The sequence below is a fragment of the Papaver somniferum genome, chromosome 1, assembly GCF_003573695.1.
Source record: "Papaver somniferum cultivar HN1 chromosome 1, ASM357369v1, whole genome shotgun sequence".
In the NCBI taxonomy this organism is placed as follows: Eukaryota; Viridiplantae; Streptophyta; class Magnoliopsida; order Ranunculales; family Papaveraceae; genus Papaver; species Papaver somniferum.
The window spans coordinates 227,163,184-227,180,532 of NC_039358.1; the positions used below are offsets into that span (position 1 = coordinate 227,163,184).

Sequence of the window (17,349 nt, forward strand, 5' to 3'; positions counted from 1 at the left end):
AAACACAGCACCAATCCCCGGCAGCGGCGCCAAAAACTTGGTAGGCCTCAAAGATGGGTATAAAAATGAAGCGAAGTGAAACGCGGGCCTACAGTAATACCGCAAGTGCACGGTCGTCAGTTGTAGCTCGTGCAAGTACGGGTCGATCCACAGAGATCGGGAGTGTTTGGAGTGTTTCTCACTATTTGGGTTCCTAAATTGATGTTGGGCTTTGAAGCCTTTTGGCTTAAATTGGGCTTTGAGTGCTAATGAGTTGCACTGGGCTTTGGGCTAACAGTGAACTGAACTTGGGCTCAACAGTTCAACTGTGAATTGGGCTCAGTGTCTTTTGATGTGAACTGGGCTTTGGATTCAGTCAAGGATCTGGGCTTTGTAACTGTTCAGTGGACTGATGGGCTTTTGCTTGGCAGCAGGCTTGGCAGCAACAACAGCAGAAGCAACACAGAGAAGGCACCAGCAGCAGTAGGGGAAAGAAAAGGCAGCTGCAGCAGCAAAAGGGTTGCAGGGCAGATGGGTTGCAGCAGCAGCTGCACAAGCAGTGCACAGCAGCACAAGGCCAAGAAAACAGCAGCAGAAGGGTTGCAGCAGGCCAAGGGAAGTAAACAGGGCAAAACAAGGAAATGAAGAAAATTGTGTGAACAAGATAATGAGTAACAAAACAGTGAACAAAAACAAAACAAAAAGGAACAAAGTGAAAGTGACACAAAGGCAATTAGCCTAAGGCAGGGAAGATGGTGAAACTAACAGTGATAACAATGCAAGTAGTAGCAGTGGCTCTAGGCATACCAATGGAATGGGAGGAGAATTAGCTTGCTATGAGCACTAATTCCTCCCATTGCTCAATCACAACAATGCAAGAGAGTTAAGCATACAAATGGAGTGGGAAGAAAACTAGCTTGCTCATTGTCACTAGTGAGCACTAGTTTCTCCCCACTGCTCAATCAAAACATTGTACTGAAAGCTCTAACCTAGCATACCATCACTTCTTGACAATGAATTGAAACACAGTTGAACAATGAAGGAACAAACATCACAAGAACATGAAACAACTGAAATTAAACCTTAACAGACATCACAAGGAACAAACATCACAACTGAAATTAAACCTTAACAGAACAAACATTACAACTGAAATGAAGGAACAAACATCACAAGGAACAAAACAGGATATGAAAATAAATGAAATTGAACTGAAATTGAAAATTAACATAAAATTGAACTAAAAAAACAACATTAACAGAACATGAAAAGTGCATGAAACAGCACAAAACTGAAGAGAAAAAAAAACACATTAACAGGACATGAAAGTCCTGGACGCCGGCTAATCCAAGCATAAAGTTTCTACACCAATCCCACACCCATATTTATACCCACAACACAAATTTCTCAAAACTACAAAATTAGGGTTCTTCCCCAAAAATCAGTTGAATTAGGTTTACCTAATTTCTTTGAAATTGATCCTTGAAATCGTCGACCCATGCTTTGTAATTGCTCCTACTCCATACCCATGCTCTATTTTGTTCTCTAGACTCATCTGTTTTAATGATTTATCACCTAGGGTTATGGTGTGAAATCATTAAAATAGAGGGCTAGAGAGAGTGAAAGGAAAGGGGGAAGTGTGGAGGTGATGTTTAGGGTGGTAGGGTGATGATGGTGTTCGTTGTGGTGATTGAGGTGGAGAAGGTGGTGGTGTACGGTGGAAGGGGAAGGTGATGGTGGTTCTCTGCTGTGGAGAAGTGAGGGAGGAGAGGTCGACTGTTTTGGGAAGGAGGGTATTAGGTATTTGGGTGTTAGGCGGGCGTATCGAGTTTGATGTTCTGCGACGCTGAGTCACTGGATGCGAAGCTGGTAGGTGCATCGGACGGTGATGCGGAGGCAAGCGAGGAGCGACCGTCGGATGAATGGATACAACGAAACGAACGGTACTTGATGGAGTTAGGTACTGTAGTGTAAGGCGAAGATATCAAACTTCGATGAACAGCAAGGGAGCAACCGTTGGATTCAACTACCATCTAATCTGAAGGCTTGGAATTTCAGCGCTGTGGTGCTTGGCAGAGACTTCAGATTTTGATGCTCTATGAAGGAGCGACCGTCGGATGCTTCTGAGAACTGATCTGATGGCTGAGAACGGAGGCGCTTTTGTGTGTAGAAAATGAGGTTGTGCGCACCATTCTTCGCGGCTTCCTTGCGTGATTTCTCCCGGCTTTTCACTACTTTTCTGCTCTTTTCGCTCCGCGACTCATCCGAACTTTATTTATTACCAAAAAATGCAAAATTAATTAATAAAAATATTTATTCTTGAAAACAATGAAAATACAGAATATGGGATAAAATGTAGAATTAATGCATAAAAGATGAGTTAAATGCCAACAAAAAGGGATAAATATATACAATATTTTGCACTCATCAAATACCCCCAAACCTGAATTTTACTTGTCCTCAAGTAAAACAAAACTAAGGAAATCCTAACTATACCACTGTCGCTGGTCTCTCGAATGCATTTAGCGTATGCACTAAGCCTTTTAAACCACTAAGTGTCCCTAGTGGACGAGTTGAAGTCTCGTGAAGGTTTGCTTAGAACGTACCTACAAAACCTAAGGACAAAATATAAGCTCATATTCCATCAAACGTGACATGTGCAAAACAGTTAAGCTCACAGCAAAATGGAGATGTCAATCTAGCTATCGAAGGCACAATCCTAGCACTGATAACAAATAAGGACATGTGATAAGAGTGTAAAGTGTATCTACACATGTGTAAAGAAAGATCTGAAGTCATGACTACTAATCACCAAGAGATAGTTTCTCAGGCTAAGAACTGAGGTCGAAATCTAGCTAGCTGTCCGGACTTTACGAGAATTGTGAATGAGTTGGAGGTATTTCACAATTACTCGCGTTGTACATCAATGGCATACACCCTTCCTTGCTTATTACAAAAAACAACAAAATGACTCTTTACATGACTCTTATTTACATTGACTATTCTCTTTTTATTTTTTGGAACAAGAGATGATGGAATTGATAAATACTTGATTTTTTTGTATTTTTCTGATATATATATATATATATATTTTTTTTTTTTTATTTTTTTTTTTTTAAGGAAACACTTTTGATACATATACAAAAAGAAACAAAAAATTACATGACACTTTGCAAGAGGTAGCCCTTTTTGATGCACCCAGTTAAATTCGATGGTTGTCTTTCTTAATGTAACCTCCACCTTCTATCCCAACCAACCAAAGAACAAGCTAGTCAAGTTTCGTTCAGTATTCTAAAGTGATTGGCAATCGTAACTTCCTATCAAACACCTTGAAGATCGAGGCCATACATGTATTGGTAGATCGTGCGCGTGCAAATTTCTTATCACTATGTGAATTGTGCTAGAATCAGGGTGCCTAAATATCTAGACTAAGACTCCTAATAAAAATACATATTTGCACAAGAGTCAACATTTCAAGGTAAATGAGCTCCATTTTTTTATGATTTTTCATTTTTTAATTTTTTTTGAATTTTTATTTTTTAATTTTTTTTTGGAATTTTTCAATTTTTTCAAAAAAGAAGAAGGAGTTCGTTTTCAATTATGGCAAATTATCATGGTATCTACTCTATACCCCCAAACCTAAACTAAACATTGTCCTCAATGTTTCAAAATATGGAAAGAATTAAAATGCAACATATGGAAAGGGACATGCTGAGTAGAGTAAAAGGAGAGAGAATACCCGATTTCGGCGAAAGCAGAATTAAAACTCCGTTATTCAAGGCAAACAATCCAACATATTTCAGCCGAGATCATATTGGATTAGCAAAATATATACAAAAGGAACAAAAGGGTTTTTAAGAAATTTTATCTACTGGATTATATACAAAAAAATCACCATACACCAAAAGTCTAAAGAGTTGAGGATCAACCCAAAAGAAAAAGTGTAGAGACATGGAAAGTTTCAAAACACTAAAATTGGACTTAAATGGGAGAAAAATAAAACTTTTTTTTTTTTTTTTTTAAAAGAAAATAAAATTTGGTTTTTGAATGGGAGCAAGCCCACTGTTTGTCCTCTAATGGAATGGAAGGAAGGCTGCGGCCCACGAAACACTAAGTTTTAATTTTGAAAGTTTAATTTGGCCCAGTTGGTTAAGGCCCGACGTTTGTTTTAAAACTTTGGTTTCGAGGTCCACTCTTGAGTGGAAACAAGCCCACAATCGGTTACAAGCTCAGCTGGGTTTAAACCCAGAGTCCAAAATACAAGTCCAATGAAAGAATTTAAACAAGCCCACAAATTAAACAAACAAGCCCACAAATAAATTATTACAAACCCAACAGAAAATAAGAGAAGCCCAAAAATTGGCTTTAATATTACATGCCCACAATTAAAAAATTGGAAGCCCACAGGTTGGGTTCTCTCAATGGAATGGGTTTAGGCTTACCTTTTTAGCACAGCCCAGCTGCTCTGATATTGTTGCAAAAACCCAGTTGGGTTTTGGTTCTTTTCCTTGGTGGCGTCCCAGCAGAGGAAAAACAGGTTCAGAACAGCAGGTCCAACAACAAATGAAGTGAAGCAGATGCAAATGCTATGAAATGAAATACAAAATAGCTAAAGAAAAACACAGATAAAACACAGCACCAATCCCCGGCAACGGCGCCAAAAACTTGGTAGTCCCCAAAGATATTCTATTTAAATGCAAAATGGTCCCCGGCAGCGGCGCCAAAAACTTGGCAGGCTTCTAAAAGGTCCTACAAATTATAACCGCAAGTGCACGGTGTCGAAAGTGGCAAATGTGCAAGTACGGGTCGATCCACAGAGACTGGGTGTGTTTTGGAGTTTCTAGCTATTTTGGGTTCTAAATTTGCTAATGGGCTTTGAATACCAAAGGGGTCTTGAATATCAATGGGCTTTGAATACCCTTTGGAACTGTTGGGCTGAACTGAGCTTGGGCTCAGAAATGTGGACTATGGGCTTTAGGTCTTAAACTTTGTTTTGGGCTTTTGGGCTCAATGGGATTGAGCTATGGGCTTGAGTGCACAGCAGAGCAGATGCAAGCAGTAGCAGCTGGGGCTAACAACAGTGCTGCAACAAGGGAAAACAATAGGGAAAGGAATGGCAGCAGGAGAGGAAGCAGTTGCAGCAGCAGACAACAGCAACAGCAGCAGTGGGGGAAGGAAAGCAAAACAGTGGCCAAAGGCCAAAGATGGAAGCAAACCAGAGAGGCAACAGAGTTGCAGGAACAGCAAAAACTAAACAGATTAAAAACTAAACAGCAACAAAACAGTGAACAAAAACAAAACAAAATGGAGCAAAGTGAAAGTGACACAAAGGCAATTAGCCTAAGGCAGGGGGGATGGTGAAGCTAACATGGAGCAAAACTAAGGCAAGAATACAGGCATACTAAAAGAATGGGAAGAGAATTAGCTTGCTATGAGCACTAATTTCTCCCAATGCTCAATCAACAGTGCAACCTAAGCATACACAAATAGAATGGCAAGATAATCAGCTTGCTATGAGCACTGATTTCTTCCATTGCACAATCAGTTCAATGCTTCAAAGGTATCTAGCCTAGCATTCCATCAAACTAACAGCAAGTTTAAACATAACAGGAACATTTAACTGACAGTGAACAACATTAACAGGAAATTAAAAGGATATTGCACAAACATTAGGAACATTAACAAGATATTCTAGAGTCTAACAGAACTTTAACAAAATTGAACTAACAGGAGACTAACACAACTAACATGAACATAACTGAAATTAACAATGAACAATTAACAATGAACATAACTGAAATTTAACTGAAACATGAACATGAAACTGAACTGAAACACATTAAAGAGAAAAAAACATTAACATTAACAGGACATGAAAGTCCTGGATGCCGGCTAATCCAAGCATAAAGTTTCTACACCAATCCCACACCCATATTTATACCCACAACACAAATTTCTCAAAACTACAAAATTAGGGTTCTTCCCCAAAAATCAGTTGAATTAGGTTTACCTAATTTCTTTGAAATTGATCCTTGAAATCGTCGACCCATGCTTTGAAATTGCTCCTACTCCATACCCATGCTCTATTTTGTTCTCTAGACTCATCTGTTTTAATGATTTATCACCTAGGGTTATGGTGTGAAATCATTAAAATAGAGGGCTAGAGAGAGTGGAAGGAAAGGGGGAAGTGTGGAGGTGATGTTTAGGGTGGTAGGGTGATGATGGTGTTCGTTGTGGTGATTGAGGTGGATAAGGTGGTGGTGTACGGTGGAAGGGGAAGGTGATGGTGGTTCTCTGCTGTGGAGAAGTGAGGGAGGAGAGGTCGACTGTTTTGGGAAGGAGGGTATTAGGTATTTGGGTGTTAGGCGGGCGTATCGAGTTTGATGTTCTGCGACGCTGAGTCACTGGATGCGAAGCTGGTAGGTGCATCGGACGGTGATGCGGAGGCAAGCGAGGAGCGACCGTCGGATGAATGGATACAACGAAACGAACGGTACTTGATGGAGTTAGGTACTGTAGTGTAAGGCGGAGATATCAATCTTCGATGCACAGCAAGGGAGCGACCGTTGGATTCAACTACCATCTAATCTGAAGGCTTGGAATTTCAGCGCTGTGGTGCTTGGCAGAGACTTCAGATTTTGATGCTCTATGAAGGAGCGACCATCGGATGCTTCTGAGAACTGATCTGATGGCTGAGAACGGAGGCGCTTTTGTGTGTAGAAAATGAGGTTGTGCGCACCATTCTTCGCGGCTTCCTTGCGTAATTTCTCCCGGCTTTTCACTACTTTTCTGCTCTTTTTGCTCCGCAAGTCATCCGAACTTTATTTATTACCTAAAAATGCAAAATTAATTAATAAAAATATTTATTCTTGAAAACAATGAAAATACAGAATATGGGATAAAATGTAGAATTAATGTATAAAAGATGAGTTAAATGCCAACAAAAAGGGATAAATATATACAATATTTGGCACTCATCAGGTGCATATACCTTCTCTAAAATCGAGCCGAAACATTTACCTCAAAAATCAATGGTGAAATAAGGAAGAAAAATATTCAAAATTTAATATCGACAAATCTCCAACTTCGTCAATTCGGATCGACGAAATATTAATTTATCAAAGTTGCAAAATGAACACATTCTTTATCTTAAAAGAAATTGTCTCGATATCAATTGCAGGTCATTTCAAGACCGCTGATAGAGACTGGCTAACCATGTTAACCCAGTGTCCATTTTCATCGCATTCCGACCATAGGTGGAACGACTTTGAATTCCGGAGATTATTATAGCAAAGAAATATTAAAATTTTGCTATCCCTCATGATCCAACAACTCGTCGCTCTGCCGATATTAAAACCGCGCGTTAACACCATAAAACTCATTGGTGTACCAACAAAGGTAATTTTATTCTCTACGCTATGCAAAAAGGACGCGAAAAACCTCATGTTGGTTGGCTAAGGAGGAAAATAATAAAACGCTGCAAAACTCAAATATTTGACTAAATTCGGAAACCGAATAACATCACAAACACGAGTCGTTGCTAATACATACCTATTCTGGATATCTCTTCATATACCATGTATTTCCAGTGCTCCAAATAGCACATACAAAAAATGATAAGATGTCTAACTTTCTCTTTAACAAGTCCTAATCAAAATAGGAAACGAAGTTAGACATGATAAAAATTGCATGCATAAAACTACTTAGAAATAGTTAAATTAAATATGCAAAGGTCGAAGAGAGTTATCCTTTTCTATATCATCAGTCCATGCCGATTACTGCGGAGCAATTCGTGCTGATAACATGTTATGTATGGTTAAAGCATACAGTAAAATAAGTTAATGGGTAATCAGCATCTAAGATGACTGACGTTACGCACTGAATGAATTAATTAAACTAGTGTAATGAATTAACACAAGTAGAAAAGAGATATAAGAGGAGGAAGATATGGAACTGTATGTGTTCCATATATATTCTTATTATTTCTACTCATCAAACTGTACAAGGTTATAGTTCATTGTGGTGTGCCATGCACAACCAGCTTATGCCACATCACCGGACACATGGCAACATGTACTAAGACTTTTGAACTTCTGAATATCAATAAACTGATAGATAATACTAATCCATTTTGTTCATATCCGATTTTGGTCCACTAAAACGGTTATTATTTGTGGCGGTAAAATGGTGGGCCATAAATGACGTGTCCCCATAACAAATTTAACATTTTTCTATTCATATCTATAGCTCAAAAACTAGGCGAGTCACTAAATAATTAAAATTTTGTACAAGGCAGAAGAACAAACCAGAAGGTGATAGGAAATGCATTACCAACATAGAAGGTGATGGATTCTACTTGAGTTTTCTTCTCTGAAATTGGTATTATACAAATAACTCCAGTTTTATTTTTGTGTTTAATGAAACCTTAAGGTCCGCAGATGTTGAAGTAATTGCCAAGACACGACGGTGGATTTTTAAATTGGGTGTAAATTTACGGACAATTTTTTCCAGGCAGAAACTTTTTAAGAGAGGTGGAAATTTCTAACGTTTACTCGCTTTAGAATTTCGAGTATACAACAATTGGACTTCTCACAATGTGAACCTCATCTGACCACACCAGTGATGCCCTTGCCATTTCATCTGAACCCAATCCATCTCCAACAACGCTTACCACAAACGACTTCTTCTCGTTCAATGACTTGAAAGAAAGGACTTTCGGTTCCACTGCCACCGTAATCCTATCATCCGATGTAGTCTTCACCTTATACGTTGAATTTGTGGTGCCTACGTTGGTCACAGTTCTTGTAAACTTTAGGTTGATCTTTTTGCCCGCTTTAACATGAGCACCCAATGAAGGATAATTCAGGTTCCTAGATTGATCGGGTGTATTTCCTTTGCCGGGACAAGTACTGTTTATAATGAGCTTAACTCTGGAAGAGTCGTAACCCATACCACATAAAAAGTGGACGTAGTCATCTGCATGTGTGACATAAACTAGACCAGGGTTTCGAGCCTTCACTGGATCAATTTGACCAGACCCATAAGCAAATTCTGCATCAGAATTCTTTGTATTGTTCATCGCGAAAGCTGTGGTCATTAGAGCAGACTTTATAGCCGAAGGAGACCAATCAGGATGGTATGTTTTAACGTAGGCTGCTGCTCCCGTTGCATGAGGGCAAGCCATCGACGTCCCAAAGAGTATGTTGTACTTCACTGACCTAGTATCACCCAGAATATCTGAAGGACTAGCCACCGGTGAGTACGCAGCCAATATATCAACTCCCGGTGCACTAATATCTGGCTGTTTTACCAAATGAATGGTAACAATATTAATGGAAGACGATTTATCAGGAACAAGTAACAAACTAGTACGTATACAGATGCATAAATCTTTTCCCTTCACCTTGATTATGTCGGGTGTGAATGAGTTTGGTCCGCGAGAAGAAAACAAAGCTACTACAGGAGCTTCAGAATCTTTTATTCGTTCAGCTTTCAAAATGGTGGCAACAGGATTTCTGTTGGAATAAATAAAGGATGTTCAAACTAATATGTATATAGTATATACTAATTCTTGAAAAATGGATGCATGTGCAGTCAATCAAAATTAGATTCTTACCTAGTAGACTTGAAATAAGACTTGACAAGGTCACCACTCGTAGTGTTTATTAGTGCAGCTGGTAATGGATAAACTGAAGACGACACAAGAAACTGTTCTTTTGTAACCATGATGGTTCCTAGAGCTCCCGCTGCAAAAGGCACAGGTACTGCCAGATCTGCAACTGAATCACATATGACAATTTTCCCCTCAACCAAGTCTTTGTCCAAGCAACCTTTCAGGCAACTCCTGAAGTTCGGTAAACATTTGTTCAACCCGTAAGTGTTTATTTCGTTGGAACTCAAAGTTCTTTAGATGTAAATTACAAAAGTAACTTACTGTGCTGCAGAAATTTCACATGTGGTTGAAACATCATCCCCATACAGAAGCGGGAATTTAGTTCCATTCAACTTGAAACCATTCACTCCAAGACCCTGTTTTCGTCCGACCAAATAATTTACATAACCATCAAAATGAACAAAAGAGATACAATACGAAACTAGTACGTTCCATTCGGAACGGTGATCCTCTCTCAATAAAGAAACACACAACACAATGAAGGAATAATAATAAAAAATATGTGGGTTGCAATAAACTTACCCGAAACGTCTTTCCATTTCCCAGGACAATTTTGTCCATGACGCGTCGATCAGTAGTACTTGCCGCCACAGTTAATAACCAAGGTGCGTCATTGGCCACTGTCTGTGGATTAGGTCCAGAGTTACCGGCTGAATGTGAAGTGAGTATACCTTTCTTCATAGCATGAAAAGACCCGATGACAGTAGGATCATTGTCAAAGGGAACTGGCCATAAACTACCCAGTGACACTGATATAATATCAACGCCATCGGCAATTGCATCATCAAATGCAGCCAAGATTGCATCTGATTTACAACCACCGGAGAAGCAGACTTTATAAGCTGCTATCCTGGCTGAGGGAACTGCTCCCCTGGCATTACCTTTTGCGATTGCATAGAAGCTAGCACCCTCAACAATGTTGCCCGCTGCAGTAGATGCAGTGTGAGTACCATGGCCTTGTGTGTCCCTAGCAGATCCTTCGCCAGATGATAAGCCCTCATAATATCGGGCACCTATTAACTTGCTGCAGATAAACATTTCGAATCAGCACTCAGCAGAATGTAATAGTTTGATATTGGTTAGATGAAAAGTAGAAGAAGACATGAAATGACCAAAAAGTTACTTGTTACAGGTAAAATTGTGACCACCATCACAGACACCCTTCCATTTCTTAGGAGGAGGACCAAAGCCATCATCTGAGAAACTTTCCGACTCCGGCCAGATCCCAGTATCGATGACACCAACTATGGTATCACTTTCTACAATAGGCATTCGTTTCACATTCTCAGGAAGTCCTATAAAATCCCAAGACCTAGTAGTTAGAGGTTGATAGATTCGATTTGGAAAGATCGATGCTATCCCCTCCATACCTGCACAAACAGAAAAATATAAATTAATATCAACGCGCCTCACCGGTCTATGCAATTAGATGTTATCGTGTCAACTATATCAATAACGTTAAGATATAATTACCGGAGAGCTTTTGAACTTCGTTTTCGGTGAGTTTTGCGGAAAATCCATTAAAACTCCTTTTATAACTGTGAACTAGTGTGTCCTGCACTGAACTGCACATGAATAAAGGAAATCCCTCTTACGGTCAGTACTAAAACTCTTCAGTTTGTTTTACCAGGTACTTCAACCTTGCTATATATAATGGTGGTCATTTAAATTTTTGCTTACCTTCCCTCGAGAATTTCCTGAAGAATATTTTGGTGGTGAGACACTGGGGTATATTCACTCTCAGTTGGAAGCTCACCCATGTACACAATATAAACCTGCAGGGTTGACATAAGCGTTAAAAATCAGTTAAAATGGCGAAGAAGAAAGGGGCTTCGATATCATTTTAATATAGTGATGAAGTCACTGCGTGATGATACCGATATATCTAATTTCAAAATTAGTCTGCACAGATTTCTTTATCTATCAAAAATAAAATTAAAATAATAATAAAAGAGAAAATGAGTATGTAATTTCAAACGAACCTTTCTGTCTTGAATTTGAGCATAGCAACTAATATTAATGGATGCAATAGCTAATAAGAGAAGAAGAAAGAAAGTATTGGAAAGTAAACTTGTTGTAGCCATTGTTGAATTTTGTGTAAGAAAAATGATCAAAGCAGATTGTAATTTATAACATTAATGTAAATTAGCTTTAAAAGTAAAGATCTTACACTTAAATGTATTAAAAGATTTTGCTTTAAATGTTAGCACCACTTATGGTAAATATTAGAGCCAATTTTCTAACAAAAAAGAAATTACAACATTAAATATATTGTCATTAAAGATGTCCGACACCAACCTCTAAGACACCATGAATAGGGAGAATAAATGGTCTCAAAACACGGGACAACTGTGACGGATAGAGAGACTAAAAAACCTAAATCAGGAACCGGTCGTGGAGTTTAGAAACATATTTATAGTCATCTTATAACTTCCAAGCAATGCACCAATCTCTCATGTGGATCTAGCTTTCAACAACGTAGAACATATCATGATAGATGTTGAAGGGGGTTGGTTGCTCCGATATACACAACTATGATGGATAGAGAGACTAAGAAACCTAAATCAGGAAATGGTTGTGGAGTTTGGAAACATATCTATAGTCATTTTAAAACTTTCAAGCAATGCACCAATCTCAAGTTAGGGGACGGTCAGACGATCAGATTTTGAGAAGACACTTGGGTTGGGAAGAACCACTTAATGCAACATTCTGATAAGAAATAGTTTGTTTCTTATTCACCGCCAACAGCTCAAGCTCAAAGTGTCATGATTCTAAGAACCAATAACCAAACAGTAACATTTTTCTTAATATTTTTCTTATTATTATTAATCAATTAATAAGGCTTATTTATAGACTACATTACTTGGAAAATAAGAAAATAAATCCTAAAAAGATTACTTTTAATATAAATCCTAACTCTAATTAAATACCTATTTTTCATAACAAAAACTCTTAATAAATTAAATAACTAAATACTAAACTATAAACCTTTGTTGTTGTCGCGTTTCGCAATGGCTAGCCAAGATGGTCTCCATAATTTGGATAGGCTTGACCCATATAATGGACCAACAAGACCACATATGCTCCAGTGTCGTATCGGGTCAACACCGATAAGACGTGGTCTTATCATTCCACCCTCCTTAAATGAGACTTTGTCCTCAAAGTCCACTATATATATATCGATATTGGCTCCACATATGACCTTATCATTCCACCCTCCTTAAATAGGACCTTGCCCTCAAGGTCAAATCTCGAGACAACTACAACTTGGTTTTCTTCATCGACAACTTCCAAAGGAACATTAAAGGTATCAGAAAAGTTAATCAACTCACTGGATTTCCAAATTTCAATGGTGGAATAATCAGATGTAGTTGCAACAGGTTGTGGATTCATGACTTTAGTTCCTTGACGTTCTTTAAACTCTTGGAAAGAAGACTTCCAATATTCGTGACTTTCATCTAAATTTTGTTGCAAATTAGCTAATGTAAGGGTTAGATCCTCGCTTCCAAAACGCTTCAATAAGGCAAAGCAAAAGTTATTCCAAGAGCCTGAAATATAATCTTGCATCCACTTGTACCATTTGAACGGACTACCGATAAGGTGATCACCAGCTACCTTTACAAAATTTTCCGGAGCAATTTCATGAAAATCAAAAATTAATTGCGCCTGTAATAACCAACCTTCAGGATCTTTTCCATCCAATGGTTGACATATCCAATTATTCTTACCGCTCTGTTAGTGCATGCTGTATATTAATGTGAAGGTGGTTGGAGTGGCTGGCCTGATGAAAGAGACGTTGATAGATGGTGGTTTAATTAATGGGCTTGATATGCTCTAAACTTTTGTTGGTTTTGGGAGCGCTAAAGATGTATGTTTTGGGAACTTTATGGAACCCTAATTTTGGGCATGCCTAAAACTTTCAAGGCATACAAAGGACTAGTCGTAACTTGGGTGACCTTATAAGGGGTACCCTATGGGTGGTTTAATTACCTATATGCCCTTAAATCCTATAAATTACTAATCTATATCTAACCTTAATACAAAAATCTATAATCATAAACCTAAAAACAGTTTCAACCCCTTCTTCTTCCTTCTCATCCTCCACAGCCGAACCCACCTTCTCCTTTTTTTTTCATCGTATCATCGCCGAAATTTAATCGTCGATTCGTGAAAATTTAGTCGACGATTAAACTCATCTATATAATGGTTCGCCGTAAGCCAGTATCTCGTTCTAATCGAGCGATTGAACAACCCATTGAAGAAGAAACTCAAAATCAACCACAAAATAAACCGGAAGAAGAGATTGAAGAAGAACCAACTCCAGAAATGAGAATAAGAAGGTTAGTTTTACAGACCCATCTCGTATTTGATGTTTTTGATTGGTTTGATTGATTTAATTCGTCAAAATCATGTTCCTGCGGCGGTTACAGGGTATGGTTCGGTGCAAAAAAAATCTTAGATGTGCGCCGAGCTGTTCTTGAAACTGAACCCTGAAAGTGCATATGAACGGCTCGGCGTATATCTGAAATCTGTTTTGAGCCGAACTTAGTGACACAGAGACTTATATTTAGGATCGGCTTATTCGATGGTGTTAGTTTTGTGCCGAATATGTTTTGTGAATTTCAGAAATTTTGCATGTGCGTAGGATCTGCTTGTATGGTTGCATTAGTTTTGTGCCGAATAAATGTTGTTTGAATTTCAGAATTTTTGCATGTGCTTAGGATCGGCTTGTATGGTTGTATTAGTTTTCCGCCGAATAAAGGTTTCGATTCATAAGTTTAGATTCGGCTTATTCGATAGTATTGTCATTGTTAAAATTTCATAAATTTTACTAGTGTGTAGGATCGACTTATTTATATGATATCATGTTGCGTCGAATACATGTTTGAGTTCATAATCATAGACTCGGCTTATTCGACGGTATCGGTTGTGAGACGAATATTTAGGATCGGCTTATAATTGTTTTGCGGTATGAGCCGATCCACTCTCTGTGTAAGCTAATAAAAAATTCAAGACATGATTCGGCTCATATGTGTTATTTCGGGTAAGCCGAGCCATCTTATTTTCTTACAAGTTTTTGGCTTTCCAAATCTCTTTGTTATTCGAATTAGTCTTATAACTTTCATACTTGTGTCAGGACCAATGCAGCTACAAAGAGGAAGAAGATGGAGGTAACACCTTCTACTTCTAAAACTCCCGATCCTAGAAGAGGAGGTAAGAAAAAATTGGGAGCGGGAGGTAGAGGAGGAATTTTAGAAGAAGAAGCTGAACAAGTAAGAATTGAAATACAAGAAAAAGGAATAGCTGAAGATGAAGAAGTTGATGATAATCAAGAAGTTCATCAAGAAACACAACCCCAAGGAAAACCCAAGAAAGACAAGAAAGGTAAGAAGGTGACAGAAACCGAGAAAGAGAAGAACGATGATGATCGACGGATCACTGGTTTACACATTCCTGATGAAGATGACATAATTACACCTCTATCAGATGGTTTGCCTCATGGTCTTCCGGAAGATGGAGGAAATGTGTTGATTGGTTATGCCGATTCTTGGGCGAAGAAAATTTATGAGACTCCTGATCACAACCGTGCAGTCCGAGTATTGAGACACCAGAGGGCAGCGGAATGGAGTCTTGATGAAGAGGTTCGTGAGGTGATTGCTTACGTACAACGCAGTGCTTTATGGCCTATCATCAATTATGGAAATAAGGAGTATGATAGTGTGTCGGCCTCTGCATTTACCGAGCGCTTTTGTCCAGAAACTTACACATTTCAATTACCTTTTGGAGAGATGGCAATCACTCCTGATGAGGCTAGTAAGATTACAGGCCTTAAAGCAAGGGGTGTAAGTGTGGATGCTGGTTTTTATGACATGAGTTGGGATGAGCTATACAATTTGTACCTGGAATGCCTTGGTTGGGGTTCAATGAAAACTGAGTTGGAGTTTTGTCGATCAGTTAAAGATGTCGATACCGTTTGCATACCAGGTGGCAGAAATAAGAAGAATAAGAAGATCAAGTTGAATAACTTGAAAAGGGAGTTTGAGAACACAAAGGAAAGAGTCACACAAGGTTTGTTGATAATGGATCCCGTCAAAGTGAAGCAAACCGGAACTGTCTACTTGCTTTATACTCTTGGTAGAGACATCTTTCCCGACACTACCGGAAAAAAGGTAAATGCTAATTATCTCCAATTGGTAAAGAATCTTGAAACTTGTAACAAGTTTGTTTGGGGAACGACTACGCTCGCTTACCTGCTGGACCAACTTGCCACCGCGTATAGGTTGACAAGTACAAACATCGGAGGGAACTTCACTTTGCTCCAGGTAACTTTTGGGAGTTCAGAGCATGGTTCGGCTTATAACCATAAAATCTTTTAAGCCGAAGTTTTTACTTACTTGGTTCGGCTTATAATACTTGATCCATATAAGCCGAACAGTTCTCTGAGTTTGCAAAATTTAGTCTTACTTTGATGTTTCCAAGTAAAACTTGTTTCTATCAATTCAATTCCTTTGATTTTTTAATGTGGTTCTTTGGATGTAGGTGTGGATATATGACCATTTCCCAATTTTGAACTTGTCCAAAGTATTTGAGAAAGATGTCGATTATGTTGATACTGAGCCAACTGCAACACGGTACGCGTACGAGGACTCCAAGAAAAGGAACAAAAAGAAGTTGGTGGCAAGTTTGAGAGAGACGTTAGACCGTCTTGGTGTTGATGATGTCACTTTTCAACCATATGAGAAGGAATATGAAGAAGATGAAGTTGTTGAAGATGAGGATATGCCGGTAGGTATGTATCATGGGACATTGTGGTATCCCGGTGGTTATGTTATATACGATACTAGGCGAGTACTCCGTCAATTAGGATGCGTCCAAAAGGTTCCTTTGTTTGACGAGAAATTCAGGTTGTTACCAAAGAGTGGTAAGGGAACTAAAAGCACCACTTCATCTTGGGAACCAAAGTATGATCCTGATCCCACCGTTGAGTTTTGGAATAATTTAGACAATCACACATTAGATGCGTCCAAGTTAACACCTTTACTTGATGATCCATGTGAAGAGGATCCGGGCTATATGGATTGGTATAACCAAATTTCTCATCCCTTCATTATCAATAAGAAAAGGCAAAAGATATCTGATAAGGGGAAGGCGAGGCCAATCAAGATCACCAACAAGTCTACTTCCGAAGATGTAGTCAAGGCTTTCAAGATTATGGTAAGAATGACTTCAGTTTATACTATTTTAATATATTAGTTATGGTAAAAATGTCTTCAACCTCATGGTTATAAGTTGTTGACAAATGAAAAAATAGGTTGCCGCGGGTAGGGAGATGTTGAAAAAAATGAAGTCCAAACTTGGTTGCAAAACAACAATGACCGTGGAAGAACAAAAATACCTCATCAACAAGTGGGATGCAATCATCAACAAAGGACAAGGACCCGAGGAACCCGAACAAAGGCCTACCACTAAGAGGTCTCGACAAGTTGGTGAAGGTACAAGCCAAGGTGGTGCTACCGTCCAACCCGGTAATGATGCGTCGGAAGATGAAGACCAAGGTGGAAGAAGAGGTGGTCGTGCAACTAAGAAGAGGGGTCGTGGTTAAATGCCCTTTTATGTACACTTTTATGGTACACTTTTTCTTAAGTTTTAAGTACACTTTTATGGTGTTGCAAACACCTTTGCTTTAAGGTGATGAA

At 38.8% G+C, this 17,349-nt stretch overlaps 1 protein-coding gene across 1 annotated transcript; it reads right to left on the reverse strand.

The window, feature by feature from the left end:
* Window positions 1-8,308: 8,308 nt before the first annotated feature.
* Window positions 8,309-11,722, reverse strand: LOC113337860 (subtilisin-like protease SBT4.6). Its single transcript, XM_026583429.1, has 9 exons — window positions 11,635-11,722; window positions 11,333-11,427; window positions 11,126-11,217; window positions 10,776-11,022; window positions 10,175-10,676; window positions 9,914-10,008; window positions 9,596-9,823; window positions 9,383-9,494; window positions 8,309-9,280 (listed from the first exon to the last, which is right to left on the reverse strand). The coding sequence occupies exons 2-9, from the start codon at window positions 11,410-11,412 to the stop codon at window positions 8,537-8,539; spliced, it is 2,100 nt and encodes a 699-aa protein (XP_026439214.1). The 5' UTR covers window positions 11,413-11,427; window positions 11,635-11,722; the 3' UTR covers window positions 8,309-8,536.
* Between the last annotated feature and the right edge of the window lie 5,627 nt (window positions 11,723-17,349).

Coding starts and splice junctions, on each gene's coding strand:
- LOC113337860 (XM_026583429.1), bottom strand. CDS start 11,412: ATGGGTGAGCTTCCAACTGAGAGTGAATATACCCCAGTGTCTCACCAC. Junction 9,495..9,595: donor TCTTATTTCAAGTCTACTAG/GTAAGAATCTAA, acceptor TTATTCCAACAG/AAATCCTGTTGCCACCATTT. Junction 9,281..9,382: donor TCACACCCGACATAATCAAG/GTGAAGGGAAAA, acceptor TTGGTAAAACAG/CCAGATATTAGTGCACCGGG.